This window comes from Thamnophis elegans, chromosome Z (assembly GCF_009769535.1).
Source record: "Thamnophis elegans isolate rThaEle1 chromosome Z, rThaEle1.pri, whole genome shotgun sequence".
Lineage (NCBI taxonomy): Eukaryota > Metazoa > Chordata > Lepidosauria > Squamata > Colubridae > Thamnophis > Thamnophis elegans.
Genome location: NC_045558.1, coordinates 143,971,038 through 143,987,897, shown reverse-complemented (window position 1 = coordinate 143,987,897; position 16,860 = coordinate 143,971,038). Strand labels below are relative to the sequence as shown.

Sequence of the window (16,860 nt, the reverse complement as noted above, 5' to 3'; positions counted from 1 at the left end):
CTCTATAGCGTCATTTTGAGGGTAGAAGATGAAACAATTTATGTCCAGGATGTGAGGGGTCTGGAGATATATTCACAGCCCTCTTTTTGACTTTCCAAAACAGCCGAGCCGTCAAACTCGCCTGAAGTCCAGCTGTCCTTTTTTCCACAGGCTCACCCTGGCGAGATGGTGGGGGCCTTGGCCGCCCAGTCCCTGGGAGAACCTGCCACCCAGATGACCCTCAACACCTTCCATTATGCTGGAGTCTCCGCCAAGAACGTGACCCTGGGGGTGCCTCGGCTGAAGGAACTGATCAACATCTCCAAGAAGCCCAAGACCCCTTCTCTGACGGTCTTCCTCCTGGGACAGTCTGCTCGGGACGCTGAAAGGGCCAAGGTGAGGAGAGGGAAGAGAGCCTGGGGGTGACGTTGGCCTTGGCTCTGTGGAGTATGAGGGAATCTCAGACTGTCCCTGTGCCCCCGTGCTGGAGGCCTCTCTCCCAACTCAGGGCGGGGCTGAATTTTAGCCTGAAGATGGTGGTGGGTTAAGCCCTCAACATTTTCTCCCTCCATGGAGGTGGAGCTCTTGCCTCCCAATCAGGAGGCTGTGAGTTCGATCCTAGGTAGAGGCAGATACCTCTCTCTCTCGGTACAATGAGAACATATCTGCTGAATATAACTCTGTATTGGCAACAGGGAAAGGCATCCGGCCAGTAAAACACTCTGCTAGCTCCATTCTGTTCCCCAGACTCCACTCTGCAAGCGATTATGGGGTCGCTAGAAGGAAATGATGATGATCTCTTGAGAGCCAACTGCAAATGGGTGGCCACACTCCAGTTGTAGACCTCCCCAAGAAAGTCCCTTCCGAGGTTTGACTCTCCAGCCTCACCGTCTTTCCGTGTCTCCATCCCAGGACATCCTTTGCCGCTTGGAGCACACCACCCTTCGCAAGGTCACGGCCAACACGGCCATCTACTACGACCCCAACCCTCAGAACACCGTGGTGGCCGAGGACCAGGAGTGGGTGAACGTCTACTACGAGATGCCCGACTTCGACGTCACCCGCATCTCCCCTTGGCTGCTGCGGGTGGAGCTGGACCGCAAACACATGACGGACCGGAAGCTCACCATGGAGCAGATCGCCGAGAAGATCAACGCCGGTGAGGAGGGGTTGATGGCCCGAGTTCCCGCTATCCTTTGCCTCCCCTTGTCCACCGGCAGCCTATGGACAACCCCTTCTTTGTTCTTCCGCAGGCTTTGGAGATGACCTCAACTGCATCTTCAACGATGACAACGCCGAGAAGCTGGTGCTGCGCATTCGAATCATGAACAGCGATGAGAACAAGATGCAGGAGGTGGGGAAGGCAGTCCTCTTACCATTAAACCTCGGGGAATTGGAGTTGACGGGAAGCGGGTACGATTGTGGGGGGTCTTCTTCAGCTGAAGGAAGCAGAAGATTCCTTCTCGGGTATCTCAGAGTAGCACATTTCGGGTGGGTGGGCGTTCATGACTTCCGGGCCCGCTTGGGTCTGATGGTCTTGGGTCAAAGGCAGCCTTGGTTCCACCAGCCAATGAGGGTTGAGTACATGGCAGTGCCAACAGCCCTAAATAGTCTGGTGCCAGGTTGCCCATGCATTGTGTCTTTGTTGCGTCTTTGTTGCGTCTTCCAACTGGTGCTCATGAATGTGCTTTGCTAATCTTCTGCCTGATTTTCCTACGGTTTTGCTCCACAGTCCTTACATAGCATGCTGTAGACTTAATTGTCTCTTGAATGGTGTGTAAACGTGGTTTATCCCTGTGTGTCCGTCGATGGCTAACTTGCCTGAGTTCCAGGAATTCCCTAGGGTTTTGGGATTTTGGTTGGTGTAGGATGCTCGCAGTAGAAATTATGGTGAAGTCTGCCCATGTGTTGTGAGAGTGTCTTCATTGTGTCTTCCACAATGGATGTGCTTTGCTAATCTTCCCCCTTGATTGTCCTACAGTGTGGCTGTTACAGTCCTTACATTGCGTGCTGTAGACTCTATTGTCTCTTTCGAACGGTGTGTAAGTGTGGTTTATCTCTGTGTGTCTGTCGATGGCTGATTGAGTACCAGGCTTCCAGGAATTCCCCAGGGCTTTTTGGCCTACGATGGGCACAATAGAAACTATTCAGCAGAAGTCTGCCCAGGCGTTGTGAGAGTGTCTTCATTGGGTCTTCCAGCTGGTGTTCATGGATGTGCTTTGCTAATCTTCTGCCTGATTTTCCTACGGTGTGACTGTTACAGTCCTTACATTACTTGCTGTAGACTTGATTGTCTCTTTCGAAGGGTGTGTAAACGTGGTTTATCCCTGTGTGTCTGTCAATGGCTAATTTGTCTGAGTCCCAGGAATTCCCTAGCATGTTTGGGATGCTCAAAGTTGGGAGACCCCCCCTGCCTTATTATACTGGATGTGTGTAAATGTGGTTTATCCCTGTGTGTCTGTCGATGGCTAATTTGTCTGAGTCCCAGGAATTCCCTAGCGCGCTTGGGATGCTGTCAGTTACCCAGTTGAAGCTACCCATGTTCTAATTGGTGTTGATGGAGGAACTCTGCTAGTCTTCGGCCTGTTTACACAGGGGTTGTCGCAGCCCTTACACCAGGGGCCTCCAACCTTGGCAACTACACAGACTTGTGGACTTGGGAGTCGCAGAATTCTGGGAGTTGATGTCCACAAGTTGCCAAAGTTGGAGACTCCCCCTGCCTTATTATACTGGATGTGTGGTACATTAAAGAGACGTTTCTTCTCCGGTGGCTTAGGAGGAAGAGGTGGTGGACAAGATGGACGACGACGTTTTCCTGCGCTGCATCGAATCCAACATGCTGACAGACATGACCCTTCAAGGCATTGAGCAAATCAGCAAGGTGAGGGCGGGAGGCCCGGTCCTAACAGCGGCGCCCTCCCCTCTTGAACAAAGTCCCTATCTCCCCCCTGCCCCATCCCACCAGGGTTGCTGGCTTTGTTAATTCATCAGCCTTCTCCTCCTCCTCCTCCCTCAGGTGTACATGCACCTGCCCCAGACCGACAACAAGAAGAAAATCATTATCACCGAAGACGGCGAGTTCAAAGCCCTCCAGGAATGGATCCTGGAAACCGATGGCGTGAGCCTCATGCGCGTGCTGAGCGAGAAAGACGTCGACCCCGTGCGCACCACCTCCAACGACATCGTGGAGATTTTCACGGTGAGCCCCGAGCGGCGGGGCGTTTCCTTGGGGTTGGGATAAGAGGGGTGTGTGTGTGTGTGTGTCCTGGAGAGCGCCAGGCGACCCTGAAAACCCGCCTTCCCTCGTTAACCAGGTGCTGGGAATTGAGGCGGTGAGGAAGGCTCTGGAACGGGAGCTGTACCACGTCATCTCCTTCGACGGCTCCTACGTCAACTACCGCCACTTGGCCCTGCTCTGCGACACCATGACCTGTCGCGGGCACTTGATGGCCATCACGCGGCACGGCGTCAACCGCCAGGACACGGGGCCCCTCATGAAGTGCTCCTTCGAAGAGACGGTGAGTTTGTGCCGGGCACCAACCACCAGGCCCACCTGATGCGTAGAGGTCCAACCGTCTATTGCTTTATGCCTATGATACCAGAATCGTCCCAGAGGTGCAGCTTCTGCCGGGAAAGACCAGATAAGGCGCTCAGGTAGGGATGCTTAGGCCCCGGAAATGGCAAAGGACTGGCCCGCAGTGCCCCCGCCAGCAGAAACGGAGCGCGTGGTCCTCCCGGGTTCCGTTTTCAGCTGCGACGGCCTCCGGCAGCCCTCTGCCACCAAAAATGGAGCTCGGGATGGGCCGAAAAACCAAAGGAGAAACCTTTCCCCTTTTCCATTTGAGCATGCAAGAAGGGACCGGAAGGGGAAAAGAGCAAAGAATAAGGAAAGATGGGAAGAGAGCAAGGAAGGAAGAAGAAATGAGAATGAAGAGGGAAGGAAGGGAAGGAAGGAAAAAGAAAGAATGAAGAGGAAAGGGAAAGGGATGGAAGGTAGGAAGGAAAAAGAAAAAGAGGAGAAGGAAAAAGAAAGAATGAAGACGGAAGGAAAAAGTAGGGAAGGAAGGAAAAAGAAAGGGGAAGGAAAAAGAAAGAATGAAGAGGGAAGGAAAAGGAAGGGAGGAAAGGAAGGAAGGAAAAAGAAAAAGGGGAAGGAAAAAGAAAGAATGAAGAGGGAAGGAAGGAAAAAGAAAGAAAGGGGAAGGAAAAAGAAAGAATGAAGAGGAAAGGGAGGGAAGGAAGGAAAAAAAGGGGAAGGAAAAAGAAAGAATGAAGAGAGAAGGAAGGAAAAAGAAAGAAAGGGGAAGGAAAAAGAAAGAAAGAAAAGGGAAGGAAGGAAGGGAAAAGAAAGAGGGGAAGGAAAAAGAAAGAATGAAGGGAGAAGGAAGGAAAAAGAAAGAAAGGGGAAGGAAAAAGAAAAAGAAAAGGGAAGGAAGGAAGGGAAAAGAAAGAGGGGAAGGAAAAAGAAAGAATGAAGAGGAAAGGGAAAGGGATGGAAGGAAGGAAGGAAAAAGAAAGGGGAAGGAAAAAAAGAATGAAGAGGGAAGAAAAAGGAAGGTAGGGAAGGAAGGAAGGAAAAAAGGGAAGGAAAAAGAAAGAATGAAGAGGGAAGGAAAAGGTAGGGAAGGAAGGAAGGAGATTATAATGAGAGGGAAGGAGGGAGGGTCGGTGGGAAGTTCTGCCTTAGCATTTGGCCACCACAGGTGCCCCCAACAGGAGTGACGTCGAGCTGGCCACACCTACCTTGGCCACACACACCCTGCGTCCCCAGTCCCCCCCTCCCCCACACCGGAGCTCAAACACAGCCCTGATGCGCCCCACAATGAAACGGCGTCTGACACCCCTGCTGTAAGGGGGATTCAACCGGGTTGAGAGTTGGCCCTCTTGTCTTGGCTCCTACGGAGGGAGTCCAGGCTAATTCCTCGCTTGACCCCTTCCTCCCACCTGCTACACTTGCTCTCCGGACGTTTGCGAGCGGGACCGAGGGAGGGAGTTTGGCTCTGCCGTGGCGCCGTGGCTCAAATCCCCACCAACGGGGGGCTCTTCTCGCCTTCCCCCAGGTCGACGTCTTGATGGAGGCGGCCGCCCACGGCGAGAGCGACCCCATGAAAGGGGTCTCGGAGAACATCATGCTGGGCCAGCTGGCCCCCGCCGGCACCGGTTGCTTCGACCTGCTTTTGGATGCTGAGAAATGCAAATTTGGCATGGAGATCCCCACCAACATCACCGGGCTGGGCGTTGGGGGCCGTAAGTCTGGGTTGCCTCTCTTGGGGAGGGGGGGGGGTCTGGGAAAGGGGAGGGGCTGGGAGAGGAGCCCCCGGTTGCAAGAGCTGGGAATCCTATCATTTGGATTGGGAGAGATTTGAGCTCCCAGAATCCCCTCCCTCTACAGGTAGTTCTCAATCTACAACCAGAATTAGCGTTGCTAAGCAAGGCGGTTGTTAAGTGAGTTAAGCAAACAATTCACTGTTGTTAAGTGAATCCCACGGTCGCTGAAGCGAAATCTGGCTTCCCTCGTGGACGTGGCTTGTTGGAAGCCCGGCCTGGGATGGTTGCAAATGGCCATGACTTGAATAGATGCCGGTTGCCAGCAGCCCTGGTTTGGACCATGTGACCGTGGGGGGGTGCTGCCACCGTCGTAAGTGCGAGGACAGGTCATAAATCACTTTTTTTCCGGCAGCTGTGGAACTTGGCCAAGCAGCGAATGGTTGCAAATCACGTTCAACCTGTACAGAGGTAGTCCTCGAACGTTACGGCCACAATTGAGCCCAACATTTCTGCCGTTAAATGAGACCTTTGTTAAGTCTGTTTCACCTCCTTTTGCGACCTTCCTTGCCATGGCTGTTAAGTGAATCTGCGGTTGTTAAATTTAGTCACACGGTTGTTAAGTGAATCGGGTCCCCGTCCCGTCCCCCCGCAAAGGGGATCGTGTGACCCCGGGACACTGCGACCGTCGTAACTATGAGTTAGTTGCAAAGCATCTGACCTTTGTGAATGGGGACTCTGCGATGGGAAACGGCCATAAGTCACTTTGCTCATGCCGTAGTAACTTTGAACGGTTACTAAATGAACCGTTGTAAGTCGCGGACTCCCTGCAATCTGTTTATCGGCCTCAGATTTGAAGGGCCCCGGTTGGGGAAGGCCCCGGTTATCCTCCAGCCCCAGAGGGGTTATAATTAAGAGTCAGGTCACACCCCACATCTGGAAGACAAAACATCTGGGACTTTTGCACCTATTCGCTGCCCCAACATCTTCCCTGCTGACCCTCCTCTTTCTCCCCTTACAGCTACCGGCATGTTCTTCGGCTCTGCACCCAGCCCCATGGGTGGGGTGTCCCCGGCCACAACCCCATGGAACCAAGGTGCCACACCAGCCTACGGTGCCTGGTCCCCCAGTGTGGGTAAGTACCATCGGGCCTCCTGCAGAGAAGGTGCCCCTTCCTGGCTTAGGACGAGATGGGATGAGATAAGATTTAAGATAAAGTTAAGAGTTAAGATAAGAGATAAGTTAAGAACTAAGATAAAGTTTAAGATAATGTAAGAATTAAGGTAAGATTTAAGAGGAGATTTAAGATAAAATTAAGATTTAAGGTAAAATTTAATATAATGTAAAAATTAAGATAAAGTAAGATTTAAGAGATTTAAGCTAAAATTAAGATTTAAGATAAAATTTAATATAATGTAAATATTAAGATAAAGTAAGATTTAAGCGAAGATTTAAGATAAAATTAAGATTTAAGGTAAAATTTAATATAATGTAAGAATTAAGATAAAGTAAGATTTAAGAGAAGATTTAAGATAAAATTAAGATTTAAGAGAAGATTTAAGATAAAATTAAGATTTAAGGTAAAATTTAATATAATGTAAGAATTAAGATAAAGTAAGATTTAAGAGAAGATTTAAGATAAAATTAAGATTTAAGATAAAATTTAATTAAGAATTAAGATAAAGTAAGATTTAAGAGATTTAAGATAAAATTAAGATTTAAGATAAAATTTAATATAATGTAAGAATTAAGATAAAGTAAGATTTAAGAAGAGATAAAATCTAAGGTAAGATTTAAGATAAAATTTAAGATTCAAGGTAACATATAAGATTTAGGGTAACTAAGATAAGCTTAGCTTTATTGTCATTTTTTTACTGTGGGCACATTGGCACACATTAAAAATGAGAACCCTCATAAAGATATGCTACATTCAGCCATATATGTATCTGCCTGCACCCTGACCTCCAAGTACATATCACTATTAATCAGGGGTTCCCGTCGATGGGGGTTTGTACGGATGGGCTGATTTCCATCCATCAAGCGATGAAGGCCCCCATCGATGGATCCCCAGGCAGGGAGAACTGATCCCAACCCCCTTTTTGGATTATTATTATCACGGAAATATGCGTCGCAGGATCTCGGGGGCGTCAGGCAAAAAAAAAAATCTCCAATTTCTGTAGGTCTATTTGGAATCAAAACGATTCGGTGAACTTGGCACACGCCAAGCCGTTTCCCCCTTTTAAAAAAATTCTTGGCTTCCTAATCGGAGAATTCCACTGTGGGTGTTGAAGTTTGACAGCACTTCAAATATGCAGCCCACCCTTCGCCCCCCACCCCCGGGGTGGGTCGGTCCTAGGGGGCTTCCCGCCTGCCAACATCAGCATTGTAGGATGCGCAGAGCAAGGGGAGGAGGAGAAGAATGCGGGCGGGTCTCGTTAAATTGATTTCCTGTTAATTGCCCCCCAGGGGCCAAAGTGCCCTCTGCTCACAGCCCTGCGGGGCGGGGAAGGGAGAAAGAAAAGGAAGGGAAGAAGAGGGAGAAAAAGGGAAGGGAGGGAGAAAAAAGAATGGAAGGAAGGAAAGATGGGAAGAAGGAAGGAAGGAAAAGGGGAGAGGGAGGGGGGAAAGCAGGAAAGATGAAGGGGGGAAGAGGGATGGAGGGAAGGAAGGAAGGAAGGAGAAAGATGGGAAGGAGAAGGGAGGGAAAGGAAGAGAGGGAGAGAAGGAGGAAAAGGGAGAGGAAGGAAGGAAGAAGAAGGATGTAGGAAAGAAGGAGTAGAGAAATTGTAGGGGGGGGAAGCTGGTTTCTCATCTGTATCTCTTCCTCCTCTTTGCAGGGAGCGGAATGACCCCTGGGGCCGCCAGTTTCTCCCCCAGCGCGGCTTCCGATGCCAGCGGTTACAGCCCCGGGTATTCCCCCGCCTGGTCGCCCACTCCCGGCTCCCCCGGCTCTCCGGGACCTTCCAGCCCTTACATTCCGTCTCCAGGTACGTGGCTACCCCAATCCCGCTCTCCTTCCCAATGCCGTCCTCAAAGGGTGGAGTCCTGGCTTAACGTCGCTTTCCTTCTGCTTTTCCAGGGGGCGCCATGTCTCCCAGCTACTCCCCAACCTCTCCCGCCTACGAGCCACGCTCGCCCGGGGTGTACACCCCGCAAAGCCCCAGCTACAGCCCCACCTCTCCTTCCTACAGCCCCACCTCTCCTTCGTACTCGCCGACCAGTCCCAATTACAGCCCCACCAGCCCCAGCTACAGCCCCACCTCCCCGAGTTACTCGCCAACGTCGCCCAGCTACAGCCCAACGTCGCCCAGCTACAGCCCCACCAGCCCCAGCTACAGCCCAACGTCACCTAGTTATTCTCCAACCAGCCCCAGTTACAGCCCGACGTCGCCCAGTTACAGCCCGACGTCGCCCAGCTACAGCCCAACCAGTCCTAGTTACAGCCCGACGTCACCTAGTTATTCTCCAACCAGCCCCAGCTACAGTCCAACATCGCCCAGCTACAGCCCGACGTCTCCCAGCTACAGCCCAACCTCTCCTAGCTACAGCCCCACCAGCCCGAATTACAGCCCGACTTCTCCAAACTACACCCCAACTTCGCCCAGCTACAGCCCGACTTCTCCCAGCTACAGCCCAACCTCTCCTAATTACACCCCGACGTCTCCAAACTACAGCCCGACGTCTCCCAGTTACTCCCCAACCAGCCCGTCCTACAGTCCCACCTCGCCCAGCTACTCCCCCTCCAGCCCCCGCTACACCCCACAGTCGCCCACCTACACCCCCTCGTCGCCTAGCTACAGCCCCAGCTCGCCCAGCTACAGCCCGACGAGCCCCAAGTACACCCCGACCAGCCCGTCCTACAGCCCCAGCTCTCCGGAATACACCCCGACCAGCCCCAAGTACAGCCCGACCAGCCCCAAGTACAGCCCGACTTCGCCCACCTACAGCCCGACCACGCCAAAGTACAGCCCGACCAGCCCCACTTACTCACCGACGTCGCCCGTCTACACCCCGACGTCGCCCAAGTACAGCCCGACCTCGCCCACCTACTCGCCCACCTCCCCCAAGTACAGCCCGACCTCGCCCACCTACTCCCCCACCTCCCCCAAAGGCTCCACCTACTCCCCGACCTCTCCGGGCTACAGCCCCACATCGCCCACCTACAGCCTTACCAGCCCGGCCATCAGTCCAGACGACAGCGACGAAGAGAACTGAAGGGACTCCCGTCCGGACGGAGCGGAGTCGTGGCGCAACGGCGGGTTGACGATTTGTTGAGAAGTTCTGGACATTTTGGGGGGCAGGTGGGGCAGACACGCGAGAGTCCTAGGGGATGTGGGGGGTGGGGCGGCTGACTTGCCCAGTTGCCAAAGGAAAACAAGATTTTTATAGGGGGGGCATGGGGGGGACTGTCTTAATTCAGCGGCCCTCTCGGCGGTGGTGGTCGCGATTCTTCCTTCCGACTGTTCTTTTCTGCCTGTTTCTTAGGAAAAAAACAAAAAAAACAGCCAACCTTGTAAAACTAATTTCCTAATAACCCGAAGTTGGGAGGGGGGTTGTTACCCTGATTCCTGCTGACACACACCCCCCCCCCCCATTTTCCCCAGGACCTCCGTTGTAGGTTTTCTGTTGTAATCCGGTTGAAATTTTATTTATGTTGAAAAAAATTTTTTAGAAGGTTTCTTGACTTCGCCGAGTTGTGTCTTCATTTCCACGCGTTGTGGGAGGGGGGGCACCCCGAAACTCTCGCAGTGTTTTTAACTCAAATCTTTTATGTGTGTGTGTGGGGGGGAGCGTAAACCTGGTTTTGGCAAAGTTTTCCTTTGAGTCCTGCATAGCATGTTTTAAAAAAAATAAATCCAGATTACACCCCCCCCCCCCGTTCGTTCTGCTTGTTTCCCGCTAATGGAGGCGGGGTGCGTGTGTATGATCTGGGGGGGGGCGCGGATGTCAGAGTGAAGGGGGGCTGAGAGGCTTTGATGTGGCCCGTAGGACAATAGTCAGCCCCCCCAGCCCCCTCCCCAGCAACGGAGGGAGGGAGGAAGCGAAACGGGGGCTCGTTGAAGCGACATTCTTGCGTTGAGCGTTTTGAGATTCTTGCTTTTGTGGGTGTTTTCTCCCCCCCCCTCCCCTCTGCAAAATTGCTAACTTTCTGGACAAAAAAAAAATAAAAATAAACTTTTTTACAGTTGACTTTGTGAGTGTGCGTTTTGGGGAGTTTGAAATTGTGCAAATGGGGGTGGTGGGCTTCCCTTTCGGAATACAAACACTTCTCACGACCAAAGTTACGACCGAACTTCACAAAAAGGAGACTTGAGAACAATCCAGAGCCGAAATTCCAACCGGGTGTGGGTGTGTGTCCTTGTGGTGTCCTATAAGTGGCACATCCCACCCACAAGATGAGCTAAAATGAACAAAAAACGTATCGCCACGATGTTGGGAAACGTAATGCTGCCCGAGGGACCTTCTGCCACATGTGGTGGGAGTGCCCGAAAGTTCGGGCTTTTTGGCGCCAGCTGAGAATAAAGTATTTGGAAGAGATGCTCAATCAAAAAGGACGGAGTGGAGGCCGGAATTATCTCTACTAGGGATCACAAAAGCTAGCTGGCTCAGGAATTCTGGGACTTGAAGTCCACAAGTCATAAAAGGCCCATTCCCCATATTGGCTCAGGAATTCTGGGAGTTGAAGTCCACAAGTTATAAAAGGCCCATTCCCCATATTGGCTCAGGAATTCTGGGAGTTGAAGTCCACAAGTCATAAATAAGCCATTGTTCCCCATATTGGTAAGTCCACAAGTTATAAAAGGCCCATTCCCGATATTGGCTCAGGAATTCTGGGAATTGAAGTCTATAAGGGGCCACCAACATTCCTCATGTTGACTCTGGAATTCTGGGAGCTGAAGTCCACAAGTTATAAAGGGGCCACTATTCCCCATGTTGGCTTGGGAATTCTGGGAGTTGAAGTCCACGGGTCATAAAGGGGCCACCGTTCCCCATGTTGGCTCGGGAATTCTGGGAGTTGAAGGCCAGGAGTCATAAAAGGCCCATTCCCCATGTTGGCTCTGGAATTCTGGGAGTTGAAGGCCACAAGTCATAACAGGCCCATTCCCCATATTGGCTCAGGAATTCTGGGAGTTGAAGGCCAGGAGTCATAACAGGCCCATTCCCCATGTTGGCTCAGGAATTCTGGGAATTGAAGTCTATAAGGGGCCACCAACATTCCTCATGTTGACTCTGGAATTCTGGGAGCTGAAGTCCACAAGTTATAAAGGGGCCACTATTCCCCATGTTGGCTTGGGAATTCTGGGAGTTGAAGTCCACGGGTCATAAAGGGGCCACCGTTCCCCATGTTGGCTCGGGAATTCTGGGAGTTGAAGGCCAGGAGTCATAAAAGGCCCATTCCCCATATTGGCTCAGGAATTCTGGGAGTTGAAGGCCACGAGTCATAAAGGGGCCACCATTCCCCATGTTGGCTCTGGAATTCTGGGAGTTGAAGGCCAGGAGTCATAACAGGCCCATTCCCCATGTTGGCTCAGGAATTCTGGGAGTTGAAGGCCACGAGTCATAAAGGGGCCATTATTCCCCATGTTGGCTCGGGAATTCTGGGAATTGAAGTCCACGGGTCATAAAGGGGCCACCATTCCCCATGTTGGCTCAGGAATTCTGGGAGTTGAAGGCCACGGGTCATAAAAGGGCCACCATTCCCCATGTTGGCTCTGGAATTCTGGGAGTCGAAGTCCATGGGTCATAAATGGGCCACCGTTCCCCATGTTGGCTCTGGAATTCTGGGAGTCCACAAGTCATAAAAGGCCCATTGTTCCCCACCCCGTTTTAAGAGTTGTCATGAGTGAAGAACACCTCTTATTTTCATTTCCCTTTCGGCTCAATGTTCATCATTTTGGCATGCTTTGTGGTCAGTTTCACTTCCTGGGGTCATTCCCAGAGGCGTAAAATTGAGGCTGGAAGCCCGCCAGGCTCATTAAAACATCTGTCACGGGTGCAAATCAGGCTGCCTCAAACCCCAATACTGGGAAATTTATTATTAAGCAGGATGGTAATTAAGTGATGTATCACATGACCTGATTTTACAACCTTTTTTGCCACGGTCATTAAGTGAGGCATCATGTAACCCTGACCTGCCACCTTATCCATTGACTTTGCTCATCGGAAGCCAGCTGGGGTTGCTAATAGTGACCATGTGATCCCCGGGACATGTTGCTAAACACCCAAATTGCAACCACAGGAAAAGCTGTGACGGTCATAAGCATGAGGACCCATCGCAAGTCACATTTTTCAGTGTTGTTATAACTTTGAACCGTCGCTGAGCGAATCCTGTTAAGGACTTCCTGTACTTTTAAGATCACTGTGTCCCAATAGGCAAAGAAAAAGGAAGTCCCTCCCTAACCCCGCCCCTTTCCCCCAGCATGGGGGATTCTGGGAGTTGAAGTCCACCCATCTTCAAGTTGTTGAAAAACACTACAGAAGATTGTGGGCCTGTGTGCAAATGGTTTGTCTACTACACAGAGAAGCAACTTTGGCAAGGGCTGAGAAGATCAAACCTCCAGAGGCAGGCGCCGTTGACCCCACCCCCCAAAGTACAGGTAGGCCTCGACTTACGACCAGAATTGAGCCCAACGCTTTTGTTACTAAGCGAGACCTTTGTTGAAGCGCATTTTTTTTCCAATTTTGCCTCATTTTAAGACCTCTCTTGCCACCGTGGTTGTTAAACGAACCCGCACCGTTTGGTTCAGTTTGCGATGAGGTTGTTAAGCGAATCTTGGCTCCCTCCCTGACTTTGCTCGCAGAAGGGGGGGGATTGCCTGATGCTGTGACCATCCTAATTATGAACCCGTTGCCAAGTACCCTAATTTTGATCACGTGACTTGATCACGTGGATGCGGCAACGGTCACTAAGTGTGAAAAAGGGTCTTCGGTCACGGTTAACAGTGCCGGAATTTTGAACGGTCCTTAAAATGATTAACGTGAGGTAGGTAGATATTTCTCTGTCTGGGCACAATGAGAATTTATCTGCTGAACAAAACTCCGCATTGGCAACAGGATAGAGCATCCGGCCAGTAAAAAAAACGCTCTGTTAGCTGAGCGACCTCAGCCTTTTTCCTTTTACATTTTTTTGTTTCTTTTCATGATGGCAGGCAAGAGCAGAGTTGAAATCCTCTCTGAAACAGCTGGAAAAGGTACGTGTGGGTCGGAGGGAGGGGGAGGAATTCAAACTTCATCCTCCTGGTGCGCGGGGCTTTGGGCAAAGGCTGGAGGGAAGCGCTCTCCCTCCCCAAGTGTAGTTTGATTGCAGGCAGAGCCACGTTGTCTTTTCAAACACACACACACACACACACACACACACACAGATACAGACACCTGGATAAAAGTATATAAGCTCAGCTTCACTGATTACAAGTTTGAAAAGGCAACGTGGCTCCACCTGCAATCAAAGGCTCGGATCGGAAGGCAGCAGGGGAATGGGGGGAGGGTTATGGCAGAGGAGCTGCTTTCAAGCCATTGGAAAATATATCCAATCCAACTTCTGTGTTTGTGTTTGTTTGAGAGTGAGTGAGAGAGGGATCCAACTTCTCTGTGTGCGTGTGTCTGTTTGAGAGAGGGGGGGAGGGAGAGAGGGAGGAAGGAGGGGGAGGGAGAAGAAAAAGAAAGAAGGAAACTTATTTAGCAAAGGAGAACAACAAATGCTGTCGCTTTAGATCGGAACTGAGCATGCCTGGCTGTGGAATTCTGGGAGTTGAAGTCCACAAGTCTTTCCAGTGGAGTCCTCCCTTTCCCATCCTGCAGCAAATCCTGTGGCACAACCCCCCTGCGAGGTAGACCAGCCGCACGAGAAACCGAAAATCCCTCTTCCCAAGGCGGTTTGCACGCTTTCCCCCCACCTTCTTGCACGCCCTGCAAACAGCTGGCTTCTAGAAGCCGAGGAATCATTAGAATTGTTTCCATTTCTTGGGCGTTTGCATTCCCCCTTTTCCTGGCCTTGCAAATCTGGCTTCCTGGAAAACATTTATTTATTTATTTTGGCTTGGGTTCAACAGGCCAGCAGGGGGCGTTTGTTGTCCTGCCCGGGGAGCTTCTTACAAATTGGGGCGGGGGGACCAAAAAACGCCTCTTGCACAGAAATATGTAATTGACTTTCTCCAAAGAAAAATGAATTTGCAAGAAGGAGAGGGAAAAAAAAAAATTAACTGCGTTGGCCGGGAATCGAACCCGGGTCAACTGCTTGGAAGGCAGCTATGCTCACCACTATACCACCAACGCCGGTTGCGAAAATGGGAGGCGAAAAGGTCTACATAAAGGCGATTTTACACGCCGGGACTCGCGTGATTAAAAGAAACGCGCAAACCGTCTCGACGCGCGTGGAAAGCGACGCGCTTCTTCCTGCCGCGTGTCCCCCCCCCCCTTCCGACAAAAAAGCCTCGGGGAAAGAAAACCATCTGGCAGCGGTGGGATTCGAACCCACGCCCCCGGAGGGACTGGAGCCTAAATCCAGCGCCTTAGACCGCTCGGCCACGCTACCTCCGATGGGGGCCAGCGGGAAGCGAGGCACAAACATTTTTAAGTCTGGCGAGGCGGAGTGGGGGGGGGGGGAAAGGGAGGGAGGCACAGGCAGGGAGGGGGGGGGAAAGAAGGTTGGGGGACACCCCCCCATGGGCCTGGGTCTTTCCCCGGATGTGCAGCGGGGGGTTCAACAGGGGGGGTTCAGTCCTCCAATTAAGGGGGTCGAGGTTAGCCCCCTAAGTATGGGGGGCGTGATTGCAAGTGGGGAGGGGGAGAGGGGGATAATTGCAAGTGGGGAGGGGGCGTGATTGCAAGTGGGGAGGGGGAGGGGCTTAAATGACAGTGGGGAGAGGGAGAGGTGGTGATTGTAAATGGAGAGGGGGCGTGATTGCAAGTGGGGAGGGGGGTAATTGCAAGTGGGGAGGGGGCGAGGGGGGTAATTGAAAGTGGGGAGGGGGCGAGGGGGGTAATTGAAAGTGGGGAGGGGCGTAATTGAAAGTGGGGAGGGGGCGAGGGGGATAATTGCAAATGGGGAGGGGGCGTGATTGCAAGTGGGGAGGGGGCGTAATTGCAAGTGGGGAGGGGGCGAGGGGGATAATTGCAAATGGGGAAAGGGCGTGATTACCAGTGAGGAGGGGGAGAGGGGCGTAATTGAAAGTGGGGAGGGGGCGAGGGGGGTAATTGCAAGTGGGGAAGGGGCGTAATTGAAAGTGGGGAGGGGGCGAGGGGGATAATTGCTAAATGGGAAGGGGGCGTGATTGCAAGTGGGGAGGGGGCGTAATTGCAAGTGGGGAGGGGGCGTAATTGCAAGTGGGGAGGGGGTGAGGGGGATAATTGCAAATGGGGAAAGGGCGTGATTGCCAGTGAGGAGGGGGAGAGGGGCGTAATTGAAAGTGGGGAGGGGGCGAGGGGGGTAATTGCAAATGGGGAGGGGGCGTGATTTGCAAGTGGGGAGGGGCGTAATTGCAAGTGGGGAGGGGGCGAGGGGGATAATTGCAAATGGGGAAAGGGCGTGATTGCCAGTGAGGAGGGGGAGAGGGGCGTAATTGAAAGTGGGGAGGGGGCGAGGGGGGTAATTGCAAGTGGGGAAGGGGCGTAATTGAAAGTGGGGAGGGGGCGAGGGGGATAATTGCTAAATGGGAAGGGGGCGTGATTGCAAGTGGGGAGGGGGCGTAATTGCAAGTGGGGAGGGGGCGTAATTGCAAGTGGGGAGGGGGCGAGGGGGATAATTGCTAAATGGGAAGGGGGCGTGATTGCAAGTGGGGAGGGGGCGTAATTGCAAGTGGGGAGGGGGCGTAATTGCAAGTGGGGAGGGGGCGTAATTGCAAGTGGGGAGGGGGTGAGGGGGATAATTGCAAATGGGGAAAGGGCGTGATTGCCAGTGAGGAGGGGGAGAGGGGCGTAATTGAAAGTGGGGAGGGGGCGAGGGGGGTAATTGCAAATGGGGAGGGGGCGTGATTTGCAAGTGGGGAGGGGCGTAATTGCAAGTGGGGAGGGGGCGAGGGGGATAATTGCAAATGGGGAAAGGGCGTGATTACCAGTGAGGAGGGGGAGAGGGGCGTAATTGAAAGTGGGGAGGGGGCGAGGGGGGTAATTGCAAGTGGGGAAGGGGCGTAATTGAAAGTGGGGAGGGGGCGAGGGGGATAATTGCTAAATGGGAAGGGGGCGTGATTGCAAGTGGGGAGGGGGCGTAATTGCAAGTGGGGAGGGGGTGAGGGGGATAATTGCAAATGGGGAAAGGGTGTGATTGCCAGTGAGGAGGGGGAGAGGGGCGTAATTGAAAGTGGGGAGGGGGCGAGGGGGGTAATTGCAAATGGGGAGGGGGCGTGATTTGCAAGTGGGGAGGGGCGTAATTGCAAGTGGGGAGGGGGCGAGGGGGATAATTGCAAATGGGGAAAGGGCGTGATTGCCAGTGAGGAGGGGGAGAGGGGCGTAATTGAAAGTGGGGAGGGGGCGAGGGGGGTAATTGCAAGTGGGGAAGGGGCGTAATTGCAAGTGGGGAGGGGGCGAGGGGGATAATTGCAAATGGGGAAAGGGCGTGATTGCCAGTGAGGAGGGGGAGAGGGGCGTAATTGAAAGTGGGGAGGGGGCGAGGGGGGTAAT

The 16,860-nt window shown here is 52.4% G+C and overlaps 1 protein-coding gene and 2 non-coding genes across 3 annotated transcripts in view; 1 reads left to right on the top strand and 2 right to left on the bottom strand.

Moving 5' to 3' along the window:
* The window catches only part of POLR2A (RNA polymerase II subunit A), a 37,130-nt gene extending 27,202 nt beyond the window's left edge, over window positions 1-9,928 (top strand). Inside the window, exons 20-29 of the mRNA XM_032237867.1 lie at window positions 151-375; window positions 892-1,138; window positions 1,233-1,333; window positions 2,756-2,860; window positions 2,996-3,178; window positions 3,294-3,497; window positions 5,040-5,226; window positions 6,266-6,379; window positions 8,082-8,231; window positions 8,324-9,928. Of these exons, the coding sequence (XP_032093758.1) occupies window positions 151-375; window positions 892-1,138; window positions 1,233-1,333; window positions 2,756-2,860; window positions 2,996-3,178; window positions 3,294-3,497; window positions 5,040-5,226; window positions 6,266-6,379; window positions 8,082-8,231; window positions 8,324-9,459 (2,652 nt within the window). The 3' untranslated portion in view covers window positions 9,460-9,928. The remainder of the gene's footprint in view (window positions 1-150; window positions 376-891; window positions 1,139-1,232; window positions 1,334-2,755; window positions 2,861-2,995; window positions 3,179-3,293; window positions 3,498-5,039; window positions 5,227-6,265; window positions 6,380-8,081; window positions 8,232-8,323) is intronic.
* A 4,517-nt stretch (window positions 9,929-14,445) lies between these two features.
* TRNAG-UCC lies at window positions 14,446-14,517 on the bottom strand. The gene has a single exon. It is a non-coding gene; the product is annotated as a tRNA-Gly (tRNA).
* Window positions 14,518-14,694: 177 nt separating this feature from the next.
* Window positions 14,695-14,776, bottom strand: TRNAL-UAG. The gene has a single exon. It is a non-coding gene; the product is annotated as a tRNA-Leu (tRNA).
* Window positions 14,777-16,860: the final 2,084 nt, after the last annotated feature.